At 43.9% G+C, this 15,888-nt stretch overlaps 1 protein-coding gene across 2 annotated transcripts in view; it reads left to right on the forward strand.

The window, feature by feature from the left end:
• Positions 1–15,888, forward strand: part of dipk2ab (divergent protein kinase domain 2Ab) — a 29,917-nt gene that overhangs the window by 7,741 nt on the left and 6,288 nt on the right. For both annotated transcript variants that reach the window (XM_064332295.1, XM_064332296.1), the window contains exon 3: positions 10,482–10,785. In XM_064332295.1, coding sequence (XP_064188365.1) covers positions 10,482–10,785 — 304 coding nt within the window. The remainder of the gene's footprint in view (positions 1–10,481; positions 10,786–15,888) is intronic.

Raw genomic sequence — 15,888 nt, forward strand, 5'->3', positions numbered from 1 at the left:
GACTTTTTGACTGGAAGTGTGCGGTTACGCGGGCTCATGAATTGTTTATTTGGTACTGAACTTGTGAACCGCGGGCGCTGGGAGGTCCTACGTCTGCAGCGTGCGGGTGACGGAAGGGGGGTGCGGGGTTGGAGCGTGTGGAAGGGGGGGGGTGTGGGTTGGGATAATGGTGCAGGGGCAGAGAAGCTGGGGATAGCACCAGTGGAGTGTCTGAGTGCCTTTAGCTGTTCCGTCTGCTTGGGGGGAAAATTAAATTTTTGACAGGAAACAAGTGGGATTTGCACAAGGCCATTAAGAATTAATCTGGTCCATTGAGAGGTGGCGCAGAGAGAGAAACGGAGAGGGAGAGAAACGGCAATGTTTTTTCAGTTCTTTGTCCTATTGTTTTTGCTGGGAAATGATCTATCTTTATAACTAAAATTGAAATGCATCTCTTTCAGAACAGGAGAGCGTAAGAGTGTGGCAGCATGCCGCATTGTCTGTCGTACGTCTTGTTTTGACTCCCGGAGCTTCGGAACAATTTCCTCACTTTTCACATCGGGAGCGATTCAACTTTACTGAACAAAAGCGCTCTGTGCACCGCCTCTGTCTCCAGCCTCTGCACTGAAGCCGGTCATTGTACTTAAAGTATACAAAAAAGGCTGGGCTCTTTGTTTGTGTTTTGGCAGTAGTGTTTGTGTCTTCTCTGTTCAGTCGGTGCACATATTCCCTGCTTCTGAAGTTGCACATTGACATCCATTTATCTTACAGAAATAAATGTTTTCTGACAAAATGAACTGAAGAACAAGGAAGACCTTGTAGACAGTTAAGCCCAAGATGTCTGTTTTTTTCCTGGCTGGTTCTAGATCCTTACAGATATGGATCATAATATAAACTGGGCGAATGTGGAAAAGTAACTTTTCTCTTGTCCCTTCCCTTAGGCTATATAGTTTAGCTTAAATAGTCTGTCCATGTATTTTGTAGATGTACATATGAACATAAAAGAATAGATGGCAAAGTGAGCACATAATTCAAATTGTATCCTTGTCCTTATCTGAAAGGCCTTACCATCATCTACCCTACATCTTTCCCAACACATTGGATGACTTGCCCCACTGCTAATTCAGTTGATATTAAATTGAGAGTAGTCTATTTTAAATAGTTTGTTTATGTAAAATTTCTATGTAAAAGTTCTATACAAAGTATAACATTCAGTAAGACCTTGCCTATTAATGTCTTATGCTTACATACATTGTCTAAACCTTAGATGAAGCTTGTCACATTCAGTCGTTCCTAGCCTGTTTCTTTTATGAACAACCAGATGTTCCGTTAACTTAGAGACTTCTCCCTCCAGAGTTAAATTTGTGTTCGTACTTCCTGTTCTGCCACCTCATTCTTGACTGTGGTCCCATCTGTTCGGTCGGGCTGAGAGCTCTGCATCGCGGGTCTTCAGGGGCCACGCCAGCGAAGAGAAGTGCTTCTCCTCCAGACGAAATCTGCATTTCGCCCCAGTGCCCATTGTGATTTTTGCCACTCGATAATAGAAAGCTCTGCCCACACAGGATCAAACGCTCGCGCGTTTTTTTCTTCCGCGGACATGGGCGCGCATGGATATCGCCGAATTGTTTATGTAAATAGCCTAAACGTTTCGGGGTTTAGTAGATTTTGTTCAATTTTTTTTTTAAACGAGCAAATGAAGCTTTAAACCACAGAAGCGCACACGCCCTGCGTTGAATTCATGAATCTTGATTAAGTCATAAATATTCTTTGGCCTGCGTGAGACATTCAGACCGATGCGCGGGAGCGTTATTAGTGGATCGTGAAAACGGGGGCTTACGGGGACGTGCGTTTTACGCAGCGGGGCCAGTGCGTGTCGGGCGGCTCTCTCGCGTTCTCCGAGACGCACCTTTTTTCTTTTTTTACGATTTTTCTTTTGGGCGCGAGGATAAAGGCGCATTGTGCGTGTGAAATTGCTCGCGCGGAGCGCTCCGGCACTTCAAACCCTTTCATTATCCTGGAGAGGCCTTTGTTTACAGACCGAATCCTGTTAGCACGAGATGGGGGTGTGGGGGATGGGGGGGGGGGGGGTTGGGGGGTGTCTGCGGCTGCTCCCCTCTGCCGGTCGCGGGGCTGTTCGCTCCCCTCCGCCGGTCGCGGGGCTGCTGGCAGCGGCCGCCGGAGAAGCCCTAATCCGCTCCTCGCGCGCGCACCAACTGTGTTTGGTTAGAGGAGCGGCGGCGCACCGCCTGCACTCCCCCCCCCACGCCTCCCGAGACGGTCGATAGCCGCCGCCGCCGCCAGCGGAAACGGCGACGGCCTCCGGAACACTCTCACCGCCTCGGAAGGCGTGGGATTCGCGACGTCCCGTCGCGTCAGTGAGTCCACTGCTTCTCTGAGAGAATAATCATCTCCAGCGGCTCTGTAACGACAGGGTGTGTGGACCCAAGTTTATCATGATGGAGGACTTAAGGCACATTACCAGAGAAAGACGGTGGAAATGAAAGAATATGATAAATGTACTCGTGCTCTCATCTTGTCAGAATTCACCGTGCACTGAGGACTGATTGGCTCATTAGTTTTATTTTTTTTCCCAGTAGAATGATAATTTATTAGCAGATTTATGTAATTTCATTTATACTGTGAAATGTTACGAGGTTTAGCGTGTTATCTGCCTCGGTGTGGCTGGGAACTGAATCCGTAGTTCAGTGCCGTTGTATGGACTCTCCTTCACTGGTTTTCTGAATCAAATACACTGAGACGCAACATGTAATCTCGCCACTGCGTTTGAGGCCGAGAGCACGGAACTTCCGGGGACGGGCTTTATGGGGGACGTCAGGTTCATCGTTCATCACGGCAGCTGGAGCCAGGCCTCGCTTTTCTAAGGCCCAGCCAGGGCCGGTTTCTCAAGCCGACGCGTTCAACCGCGTCCCGTCCTCCCGCGGCTCCCGCTCTCGCGCGGACGCGGCCTTCCTCCCCCGCCCACGCGCGACCTTCGCCCGGCGGACGCGTTAACGCGGGTCTTCGTCATCCTCCCACTCCTCCGCGCGCGGAGCGCCGCGGCCTGAGTCACACGCTTCCATTCATGGGGCCTGTTAGGGGCCATCTGCCAGGAAGGGGAGGAAGAGAGGGGTCCCCCGTGGGGCCCCGAGCGTTCATTCCTGGGCTGACCGAGGTCAAACTTTAATGGGGGCGGGAAAAGCGTCGGACCCCGGCCGCGATCCGGACGGATGTGGGAGGGCGGCGGAGGGGTCTGAAATAAAAACGAAAACCTCGCTAATGCGGCGCGGGGGACGGGCGCGTTCCCAGGTGAGCCGTGCTGGACCAAATCCAGAATTCACCAGATTAAAATCGTGTGTAAAAAATAAATAAATAACTGCGATTAAAAATGGCTCATTTGATTAGCTCATTGGGCCGGGTGATGCGTGTTTCACAGGAACTGCTTCATTACTGTGCAGTTCCGCTCGGGTGAAATCAGCTGCTAGCTCGGCGTCTCGCTGTCTTTACACACATCAGCGCTGGATTTAATATGTCTGATGCGCTGGCTCCCAGCTCGTGTACGGACCTGTTTGTTCTCAGGGAAAAGGACTTAAGGCTGAGAGCGTTTAGATTTTCGCTACTCCCCCGGTTAGCGCGGGGAAACGCTAGCCTGCTCAGCTAGCGTACCTAACGACCGATTGTCAAGCCTGGTTCACTTTGACGTCTTCAGTGGAACGATATTACGGTCAAAGAGCGTCCTTTTCCTCCGCCCCTGTCAAGCGGTGCGTTCCGTCTTCAGCCCACATGCCGCCTCCGTCGCCATAGCTCCCAAAGGAGTTTGCGGTGCAAACGCATTGTGCTTCCTGGCTCCCGTTTGGCTCCCATCAGCGCAGTCCTGTTGCGGTCAAGTGGAGTAAACGCTGGGGGCACTGCTGGTCAGCTGACACAGGGGCCACAGCTGCAAATTCTTTCTGCATTTTGCTTTTCGCTTGTTCTGACCTCTCTGGGGGCCCTCAGTCCAGTTCTGTGGTTTGTTTGGCAGCCCTCTGACAAGGTATTTGTGCGATATTATGTTTTACTGCATGTGCCCCATAGAAAACAACTGTTCCTCGGCACAGTCGCAATCTGTTTTTACCAAAATAGAATACACGTATTGCCTACAGATGCTATGGTATGTCCTCTAACTTTTTAGGGGAAAAATAAATGGCAGGTAGAAGAGATAGGAAATGGCAGACCAGCTCAAAATGGTTAAAGAACAGCGTGCTGTTGGCCTTTAAAACGGGATTTGAATGCAGCTCCTTTGTCTTTGCGTTGCGCTTGAACATTTCAGTGTGCGGTGGTGCTGTATCTGAGGACATTGTGAAATGGAAAAGTTCTGTTAGTTGCGGAGGGATTTCCAGATATTGGACCTCAGGTTTTGTTTTGGAAATGTGTTCAGTGTTTCTGAACGCCATGAGGAGTTGTTAAGCAGAGGTCAGATTGCACTCTGACACGGTTCCCTCTGTGCACATTTCTTTAAAGACCGGGGGGAACTGCCAGACGGGGGAGGAAAAAAATCCCAGAAAAGGGAAAACTGAAAAGAGTTCTCTGTACAGATGGTAGCAGTCTGCGTTTCTCTGGTTCTGTACTCTTAAGCATGTCGAATGTGAATGTTTTCGAATATTTGGATGAGCATGACCTTGATGAATGAATTCCCCGTCCCGGTTTGAATCTGAGGGAAATTCACGAGGTAAATCGGCTTCAGAAAGTGTTTTTCCGTTCAGAGTCTGGGCTCTGCACAATGGAGAGGAAGTCCCCCCCCGTGTTTGCATATGAAAACCAATCTGATCTAACTTTCCAGGTTGTGTGGTTGTTCCACACAAACCTATTTTGCTGACCTTTTTATTTTCAATACCATTGCTTGAGATGTGGGCTAAAGGTAACTTTTTTCGTGTGCATTTTATATCGATTGCAGTTGTATTTGAACAAATAAACTACAGGCTATTATAACATGCAAGTTGCTTGAAGATATCTTTCTTTGGCTGTTAAACTGATCAGCGGAAGGAAGTGCATGCTGCAGTAGAAACTCCCTGTATCTGCTGTAGCATTCGGAAACTGCACTGGATTCAGGATAGGGTTGTTCGATGCTTCTAGCGTCTGTCCTGACATTTTTCAGCAGTTTCTCCGGTGTAGCGGCTTTGTCTCTTGGGTCCCGCTCGCATTCATGGCACTGGAGCAGTAATGCGCACCGATTGGTCAGTCAGTTGGAAGTAGTATAATGGTTCCAATTTCATTCCAGCGTGGCTGCGGTCAAGGAAACAACTGACACACCATGCAGAAATGTTCTGTGTTTTATTGCTTGTTAAGCTCAATCTGTCAGCTGTGAATAGATTTGTGAGAACTTTGCGCGAGTGCAGTTAATTGAAACAGTACTGGTTTAAAATGTCCATGGATAAGATTGGTCGTCTATGGTATAAGGCCGCAATACTTTCAAGAGTATTTTCCTCTGTGCACTCTTAGGACTTCTTTGTGTACTTTGTGAATGTGTTCAACAGGGTTCAGAGTGCTTTTAGTCCCAAGTTTCCACAGCTATCCTTTGATCACTGCACAGGCTCCTCTTGAGCCTTGTCCAGGAGGTGCGCACGGAAAGAACCGGAATCTGCCAAGAGCTAACCCAAGCCTTCGACTTCAGAGCGCGGTTATGACTAACCCCTTTCACACGTGCAGTGTTCCGGAACGTTACTATTTAGGGATCGTGTGTGAATGAGAATTTCCCTGAGACATGTTCTCGTTCTGCAAAAAAAGGAGAAAGTAAGCTGAGCATGTGCAACAAATAATGCTGTTCCCCATCTGCACAGCACGCCTTCGCCATCGAAGATCCATGTCATACACTTGTACGAAAGTTTCTGAGGTTACAGCAGGTGTACGTGCCCATTCAAATGTGGCAGAACTAGCTGTTATTACACTGTTTTTCTGCTTAGCAAATGTTTAGCCCTGTTGTACAAGTCCTGTTCTTTCTCGGTCATTTCATTTTTTATCAGCAGAATTGTCCAATTTTGCGGAAACTTTGCACTAATTGCTCTTGTAGTGTGTGTAAGGCGTTTCTCAAGGTCCAAAGCCACATCCATTACGACTGTCAAACACATTCGTCACACATCAGTGAACATTCATTGCGGTAACAGTGCATTTATTAAGCGCTAGACTTGGACTGTGTATAATGACAAAATTATCGTTAGGTCTTTTGTTCCCTGACTGCTCTCCACCATACCAAAGCATTTTTTATTTTTTTTTACTTATTATGCTTCACAGCACAGTTCGATAAGCCTCATGTTTGGTACATTCATTTTTCGTAGAAGTGTCTCGGAGTAAGTGGAATCCAGAGTATTAATTCAAACTGGTTATAGGCTTTCAAATGTTTCAAAGGTTCACTTACTCACCTCAACATTTGACATGTGACAGACATCTGGTCTAAAGCGGCAGATTCTCGTCACGGTCCTCGGCCATCCCCTCCCTTTGGCTGAACACCTTGTTGCATTGGTTTAACAAGCCCCCCGGTCAGTGTCTCACATTTAGCTCATGCTGGTTGCCCATAGATGTGGTTTGGGTTGTAGATTAGCTATATGGTAACGGCTTGTAACAGACGTGCCCGTTTGACTGTGCCCAGTCATGTACAGTACTGTTGTAAAACATGTCTTTCACTTCTGACAGAACTCATGAATTTAAATTGTAACATTTCTCAGGATTCATTTCAAATGTGGAAGTTAGTTTAACTCGTATAAAATATGAGCGCTTTTATATAATAATTTGTGGATTAAAATATTCAATTACTATTTGCAACATTTCTCAACCTTCTTATTCTAACGGTGGACTCAGCATGAAAGTCTCGTTGTCGGCTCCACCTCTTGATATCAATAAATGTGTAACTAAAAATGAGATCCAATAAAAAATAGCTTTGTTTGGGACAAAGCTGTTTATCTCTTGATTTGGATTACAGATTTAGTGATTCCCATACAAGGAATTTATTTGGGCAGCCCGCACAAATAGATTTCCCCGCCCGCCCAAAAAGTTTTTTTCACTGTGTGAGCCAGCCCTCCCACCGTCCCACTCGTAGCCAGAATATGTGGAACCGTTTTTCAAAATTGGTCAAATTTAGCTGTTGTTATGAATCGTTTCTTCAAAAGAATGTCCTCTGTCTTAACCAAGACTGCAAAGTTATCAACATTATTTGGATTAATGTTTGCTAGCTAGCATTTTTCAGACATCAGCGTACACCCAGCTAATGTTAGGTTAGATAGCTAGAATTAGGCCTATCTAATGAAAACATTAACTTTTCACTCCTGACAGAGTTGAGTAGCCTATAGAAAAAATAAGACTAGAGGAGGAGGGAGAAACTGCACCACAAATACCATAACATTACTGTTATAGTAGCATTTATGGTTAACAGTTAGGCCAACTTACTTTAATTGAAATTGATGAAAATCATTGTGTTTGAAATGAGGGCATTTTGGATATTAGGCACCAATGATAAAGCCCTCAACTTATGTTTAGAATCTGCATGTGATTATATTATCCTCCAAATCATTCTGATAACATAGACATGTGTGTAACTGAGACCATTACTGCAAAAATTGTTTTCTTTTGGGTTTCTTTTGCATTCTGTTCATTTTCTGTGTCGCCGGTACAACTTGACATGAAAAGTGCGGTACCAATTTCATTTTCATATGGAGACATGGCCACAGTAAAAAAAAGTAATAAAGTGCCTGAACACGAAATGTGAACTCTGTCTGCGCAGCAAAATTGAATAACATCTTAATAGTTACAATACAATATAATTTAATAAACAGTACAAACAACACATACATGGAGTAGACAGCCACAAATAAATTTTGTAGGAAACGCTGCAGATTTGTAATCAGACCATTCATATGTGGTTAAAGTGCAGATTCTCAGCTTTTAATAAAGGGTATTTTAATACATTTTGGTTTCACAATGTAGAAAAAACAGCATATTTTATACATAACAGCATTTATACATTATTTCAGGGCGCAATAATGTTTGGGACAAGTGGCTTCACAGGTGTTTCTATTTAGTCAGGTGTGTTCAGTTTCTTCTTTAGTGCAAGTATAAGAGAGCTTTCAGTATCTAATCTTGATTCTTGGCTTTTTGATTGCCTTTTGATTGAGTCTATTATTGCCGTTTGTCAGCGTAAGGACCAGAGTTGTGCCAATGAAAGTCAATGAAGCCATTTTACGGCAGAGAAATAAAAATAATTAAAAAAACAGTCAGAGAGATAGGCCAAACCTTAGACCAATCAACTGTTTGGAACATCATTAAGAAGAAAGCGAGCTTTGGTGAGCTCAGTAATCACTAAGGGCCTGGTAGGCCAAGGAACAACTGAGAATTCTAACCCCCAAACAACTGTCCTTGTCATTCTGCTGCTATGAGCAGTTGCATCATTAATGAGGACAAGTGAGCCAGTACCTGCAGCAGCCATACATGCCCAAAAGGTACCACCCCAGCCACCATGATTCACACAGCTGGGGGGGGGGGGGGTGCTTTAGATCTTAGGCAGTTCCTTTTGGCCTCTACACGTTGCTCTTGCCATCACTGTGATACAAGTGAATCTTGGTCTCATCTGTCCACAAAACCTTTTTTCCAGAACCCTGCAGGCTCTTTTAAGTACTTGTCAGCAAACTGTGTTCTGTTTTTGAAACTAACTAGCGGTTTGCATCTTGCAGTGTAGACTCTGAAGTCTTCTGCCGGCAGTGGTTATTGACACATCCTGTCTCCAGAACAACGTTTCTGGTCTGTCAGGCGGGTGTTTTTTTTATGGTGGACAGTTTTTTTTGATTTTGCAACAGTTTTTTTATGTCGATTTACATTATTTTACATGCACTAATTCATTCATTCAGGTAATTCAGCATTTCATGCACTTATTCTGAATGGTAAGACTGGTATAACCTGTTCTTCTTCACCTTATTCATACTTGTTAAGGATTGCAGATCGGCACCATGGAGTGGTAACAAAAGCAGTTTCATAGTACTGTAAAGATATTTTTGTAGTATTTATTAACTATTAAATAAAACATTGGTTCTTGCGTAATAAACCAGATTTATTAAATTTGTAAATGATGTATAAGTTTATTTTTATTTTTTATTATGTATGATGTAGCCTAGTTAATAGCCTACACGAGGCTGAAATATTTGGGCTCATTCCAAAGTGCTACCAATCTTGCCCGTCAAAGTAATATAAAAAAAAAAAATGTATCGGTATCGATACAGTCTTTTTGCATGTAATGGTTTAATAGTCGTATTTTAATTGGGGCTTAAGGGGTGAGGTGCTAATGGGAATTCCGAGCGTCTGCAGTTTAAGGCAGTCAAATCTTGGCCGTCGCTGCAGGCTTCATGCTCCCGACCTTTATGGCCGGCCCCCGACGAACAACGGCGGCCATCTTGAACATTGCACTCGGGGTCCGTTTCGCGTTTCAGCTTCTCCAGACAGCATGGAGAATGACTCTTAATATCCGGCACTGAAGGAAGGCCCTGTCGACAGGAGAGCCGGCTGTGTAATCACTCTGGCGCGCGCTCCGTCGAGCCCACAGGACGTGCGTGTGGCCGGGCACCAGCTGGTACAGTTGATTGAGGAGGGAAGATTGCGCCGTACCATTTTTTTTTTTTTTCCAGGATCTATGTTTTTTATTTTTTATTATTTTTTTAATATAATTTGAGGCACATTAAAATTTTAATACCAATGTCCAATGAATATTTAATATTTAATTCCCCCCTCTCTGCAATTGAAATGGGTATTGGATTTCCACGGCTGTGAAGTGGAACTGAATTAAGATTTGTTGACATCTTTCACATGTAATGCAAGGTTTTTGTGCTTGCTGAAGTGCTGGGGTCACTGCTGAGCTCAGGCGAGCAAAACTGAAGAAAGTTTTCTTGATAACCCTCAACTTTATCTCCGGGCCAAAATGAAATTAAGGATTTATCATTCCATGATTATCAACAAGGGAAACCGTGACCTGCAAATGAAATAATTGGAGGCAGTTTGATATTCTCAGCCAGGTAGCTGTATATGCTTTTGATTGCGCTTGTTTTTTTGTTGTGTTATGGTTTATCTATACAGTAAGTGCCTTGGCTTTACAGAGCCCGTTACTAAAGCAAGGAGTCGCATTAATGAAGGGTGTGTTCAGGGTATTTCCTGGCTCATAAACAGGCTAACTTGGTAACTTGGCGTGGGTCATGCTCATCTGGTCCATTGTTCAGCCTTTGCTCCCTTCTGGCCTTCCTACATTGACACATAATATAGTTAATATCAGAATACTTGATATCAAGAATGGTAGTCTAACTAGTTTTTTAAAGTAGTATCTTGAAATTTTCTGTACAGGAAAAATCATAGGACATTCAGAGTTCTTTGAATTGCAGTAGTGCGTGTAGTCGACAGGTAGCTGTATTTTTGTGGAGAGTGGAATAGAAATGAACTGGAGCCACAGTGGGAAGTGTTTCGATGTGGTCTATAAAGGCGGTCCCCCCATCTCTTCGCAGAGCTTTCCGTCAGACGAGGGCTGGCCCTTTGCCAAGTACCTGGGAGCGTGCGGGCGGATGGTGGCGGTGAACTACGTGGGCGAGGAGCTCTGGAGCTTCTACAACGCCCCCTGGGGGAAGCGCGTGGACCTGGCCAAGCAGCTGATGGACATCGCCGAGCAGCTCACCAACAACGACTTCGACTTCGCCCTTTACCTCCTGGACGTCAGCTTCGACAACTTCGCTGTCGGGCCTAGGGACGGGAAGGTCATCGTTGTGGACGCAGAGAACATTGTTGTGGCTGATAAAAGATTAATAAAACAAAGTAAGTGTTTTTTTTTTCTTCCTCTTTCCACAACCTTGCGCCCGTAACTTTTACATTATTTTTTATGCCCACCATAGTTTGGAGGATGAGCAATTAAAATAAATTACCATTATCATTTTGCCATATTCTTGGCACATTAAGATTTTGTTGCTCCAGGATGAAGCTTTTATTGCCACTTGTGCTTTTCAGATTTGACTTTGATGCAGAAGCAGTCATTCGAGCAGATTTATTAATAATAAAAATTGATTTTTTCTAAAGTATATCACTAACTAATGTGCTGTCAGACTGAATCACCGGTTAATGAGTGACAGATAACTACGGTCACAAAAGTGAACATTTTGGCTTGGCGTGCTAACTCAAGTCCCTTTTTGCAGTTGGTCATCGGATATAACTGTTACATAAATATGTAGTTCATCATTAGTATTTTTAGGAGCAGCCCCAAATATGGAAACGCACAGAACCTCACCTGACAAGTAACGGGGGAGGGGAGTTAGCATTTCTAAAATGTGACTGAAATGGCAGCCAGAAGTAGTGTTGCCAGTGATGCCTGTCACAGTGTTGCAGAGCTGTGCAAGAGATAAAAGGACAGGCCTTCCGTCAGAATTGGACAAAGTACAAGGTCTGTTTCTGCAGACTGCTGATGTGAGTCTGTCTTTGTTGTCTGTGTATGCGTTTATGTGTGTGCTCGCGTGCGTGTGTGCGCCCGTGTGTGAGTGTGCGTGCGTACGTGCGTGTGTGTGTGTGTCTGTCTGTGTGTGTGGTTGCATACTGTATGCAGAAGTCACTTGAGCGAGTGACTCGTAGGTCACTTCCTGTCCCCTGGGATGCCTGTTCCTGTACCAGAAGGGAGCTGCATTGAGCAGTGTTGTTATTTGAGCTGGCTCACTACAGAAAGAAAAGTCTAAACCGAGTTAACTTTGAAGGGGAATGCATAACATCTGCATTACGCCTACATAAGCACTGCTTGACACCTGACACGGACCTTCACAAACATGCATTTGCAATTCTTCCATTCTTCATGGGGCATCATATGGGTTTCTGTAGTGCGGTGTCGCTTTCCATGTCAAAGTGACATTGTCATCTGTCACAAGTGACAGGACAGTGACATTCCCCATGTCGATCTTGTTTCTCAGTGTTTTGCATATCTTTTCAGTGTGTTCCCAGTAGATGATAACATTTGGAACTGTGATATTTTATGCTTGCTGTGAACAGTGTCTCCAGACCAGTAATATCTCTCTCTCTCTCTCTCTCTCTCTCTCTCACACACACACACACACACACACACACAGGCACTGATATGCATAAGCCAGATCACGCTTTATGCGATTCCCATAAGGGGAGCACTGTCACAAAGTGCCACCGGGCCCACCCTGGCTTTTCAGTCAAACACGAGGCTATTTGCACTTTTTCATGGGCATTGCACAAATTTATTAAGACCATTTGCAGCCATGTCTGACGGATTTTATTACTTCGGACGCAAAAGGAGGCGGTTTGTAAATGGAAAACGTGCTGTGCGTGTGATGTGGAAATGAGCCGGGCTGATAAACGAATGAGGAACGGAATGTGGAATGTAATGGATACGGATGGAGGAGGCCGAGCAGACCCTGTGTTTTTAAAGCATCCGGGCCGTTATGCCAGCGAAGTGTTCTTCTGATCCAGATATTTTATCAGTGTGACCCAAGTGCAGTTTGACACCGAAATCAGCGCGCGATGAGAAATGTGATCCCGATCGCTCATTTTTCACCTAAAGACCAGTTATGGATAAGCAGCTCAACGAAGGCGTGGGAAAAGGGGAAAATCAATCATCCCCTGTAACGGCCCAGATTACTGGTTAGTCTGATTTTCATGCAGCAGTAAGGTTGTAGCATGAGGTTTCATATTTTATGTGTCTTAATTAGATAACCTGCACCACAGAATGGAGATTCTCAGCCAGTCTGGAACAAAGGTAAAGTGAATTGAACGTATTTTTGACACAGTATCCGGCATTGCGCTGGAGAAGGTTCCGTTAATATTTTTTCTGAATTCTGTGTTGGATACCTCGTTTATAGAATGCAGTATATGGAAGTGAGGAACATTGTTTTGATACAGGTTATTTGTTTGTTGTGTATGCTAGGGCTGTCCAACCCTGTTCCTGCAGATCTACCAGCCTGTAGGTTTTCATCTCATCCCTGGTTTGGCACACCTGATTCTATTAATTAGCAGGTCAGTGAGGTCTGTAGCTGCTGCATGAGCTGTGCTTCGTTAGGGTTTGAGTGGAAACCTACAGGACAGATGTCTGGGATCAAGGTTGGGCAGCCCTGGCGTACACAACGTCCCATTGTTAAAAAATGGCCTGTACTGTTTGATCTGATTATCAGGCCATTGCCTGTTTCTCTCTTTCCTCCGTGAACATCCAGCAGAATTCTTTGGGCAAATAGAAGATACACCTTACAGGCCCTTTTTCGTTTACACAGATTTGGGTCATTGTGGTGTCTCCGCTCTGAATGTTGCATTACCTCTCTAAAGGAACACCAGAACACAAAGCTATTCGGCAGGTCATGGCCCATCAATGACGACACCATACCACAGAGCCATTATTGGCTCTTTTTTATTTAAAGATTAACGCAATGCCCAATCTGTAAAGTCCTGATTTCCATGTAGGTGATGGTTGTTGAGATTTTATTTTTTTCCGGAAGCCAGAGAGCGTAGATCCAGGTGGTATTATTATTTTCCTTTTTGGATAGTAGCGCTATTCCTTGGCTGAGAACGGGGATTTAAGTATTTGGTGGACTTAACTATCATTTCAAACATAAGTCTTTATTGAAAGCAAGAGTAAATGTGCCATTTTTCTGTGGAGAATTCAATAAATGATTTGTGTGTTCTTTATGTGAGGCTAAAGCAACAAATCTTTCCATAATACTTGGGTTATTTGATGTGCTGTTGAAAACTTAGGGTTGCCAAGGTTACTAATATTTAGTCAGTTCTTGGATGCACCCATTCCTTACCACAAATGAACCTGTCCCCACCTTTCAGTGATTCAGCTCAGCATCACCCAGTCGGCCTCCTCATCTTCCGTCCCTACTGGGTGAAGTAATTATGATTGCTGAGAGGACTTATAGTTTTAGAGTTGAAGTTTGAGTTTTGAATAGGGGCTTACTTTTCCTGTGGTGGTTCCATGATTATATGTTTGTTCCATAGCATTCATCCTCATTTTCTTTTGTTTTTTTCACGCTGTTGGAAGTTGGAAGCAGAATTCTGTAGAAGTCTGGCTTACTGGTCTCTCTATTTCTGATCATTTCCACTGGATGTTTTAAAAAAATATATACATATGTTTTAAGTTAAGTTGCATAGATTTAATTTGTAAATAGTGAGCCTGCATTTGCTTGGGAGTGTATGTTTTCTATTTTCTTTTTGTTTCAAATTGTCATCTTTCATGTGTCTTCAAGTTTGGTTTGACTTATTGGCTAATTCCTCCACTTTACGGTTCAGCTAACCTGTTAACAAATTTGTAGATGTAAATTCTAAAGGATAATTTTTTTAGGGTAATTCATTTTGTCTTGTATTTGAATAGCGTACATGTATGGCATTTTGGTCTTCTGTTGCTTGTTCCTGTGGTCTTTTCAGAGGGGCTGCCTGCTAAAAGAGGGATAATTGGTGGTAGACTGCACTGGGTTCAGAGCTCCCACAACCAAAATTTGTGACTAGGTATTACCTATGAAGCACCTGCAGTTTCAACCGTTAAAATTAGTTTTAATGATGATTTCATTATTTTAGTTGTTTGCCTGTTTCTATCAAGAAACTGATGCTTTTTAGGGAGAAACCAGAACATCCATGTTTTCCAGTCTTTGCATGGATACATGGTACAGTATTTCCTGTTATCACAAAATAAGAGTAAGCTGCGTTGTAAATATCGTAACGGCCATAGCATTATCAGTGGGGTCCTGCTCACCCTGGTATTACAAACAGTTTTGGTTTTATTGGTTCGCCATTTCTTTTACATGGAACATGCTGTGCTAGGTATTCAGATTACCACTCACATGTAGTCTAATTTTTTACATTTCTTCGTGTTGTAATTAGCTACTGCTTTTGGAGCCAGCTCACTTTGGCTCTGTGTCAGTACTGCGTACTTGAATAAAATGCTGGGTAATGGGTTACAGGGAAATGTGGGTTTTTCTGTAGCGTCTCTTAAACCGAGGCTGTTTGGTGACTGAATTACTCCGTGTTTTAACCACAGCATGTCTTTTTAGTGTGTCCCGCAGGTGTTTCCTGCAACATTTAGTCATGACTCACTACATGCCTGTGTTGTTAAAACAACACATTTCTTAAATGCTTAGCATTTTCAAGTAAAAAAAAAAATGAATACAAGTTTTTGCAATACTGCAGAACCCCAGAATAATTTATACACAAAACTATGATTTTATAAAATGGTCTCTGTTGACTTTATTGTCTCCATTGGTGGAACTCTCGGCGTACACGAGAATTACAAACTGGCATTTAAACGAGCGAGCGATTTACCGTGGTAGCTAACGCTTGCTTCTCATTCTCTGTAGCGTTAGTCGCATGCTGTTTTCTTACCCGGGAGAAGTTGCCCTTGAATTTTCTTTTGATGACTAAATCAGATTTGAGCATTTGTTATTATCAGATATGTTTTTCCTGACCTCTAGCCTCCGTGGCATGAGAATTCAGTCCTGATGCGCCACCAAGACTAAATAGATCAGCGGGGAACCCTGCATCTATGGCCCGGCTCTGAGGGAATTGCCACTTCTGACAGCTCTCTCACTATTTGCATGTTTCAGACTACCAAATGCAACGGAGATTTTCATTTAGGGGTGTTGCCTATTTCACTGATGCTGAAAAGGCATCACTCTTAGGAATTTGGCAACTCATGGAGAAGTTTCCTCTGACAGCATCAGAGCCATTGAAGCTTCTTATACTGCTGGGACTGCTCGAGCTTGTCGTCTTTTGCACACACACACCAGTTAAAGTGAAGGAACAAAGTGGTGTGGAGACATTTACCCCTTAGTGCTAGTAGTTAGCTCGTGAGTGTTAAGGTACCTTCATACTTAGCGCTATAAACAATATTGACGACTGTAACGATACAAAGTTTCAGAAGCATACACGCTG

Source organism: Anguilla rostrata, chromosome 4 (assembly GCF_018555375.3).
Source record: "Anguilla rostrata isolate EN2019 chromosome 4, ASM1855537v3, whole genome shotgun sequence".
Taxonomy (NCBI): Eukaryota; Metazoa; Chordata; class Actinopteri; order Anguilliformes; family Anguillidae; genus Anguilla; species Anguilla rostrata.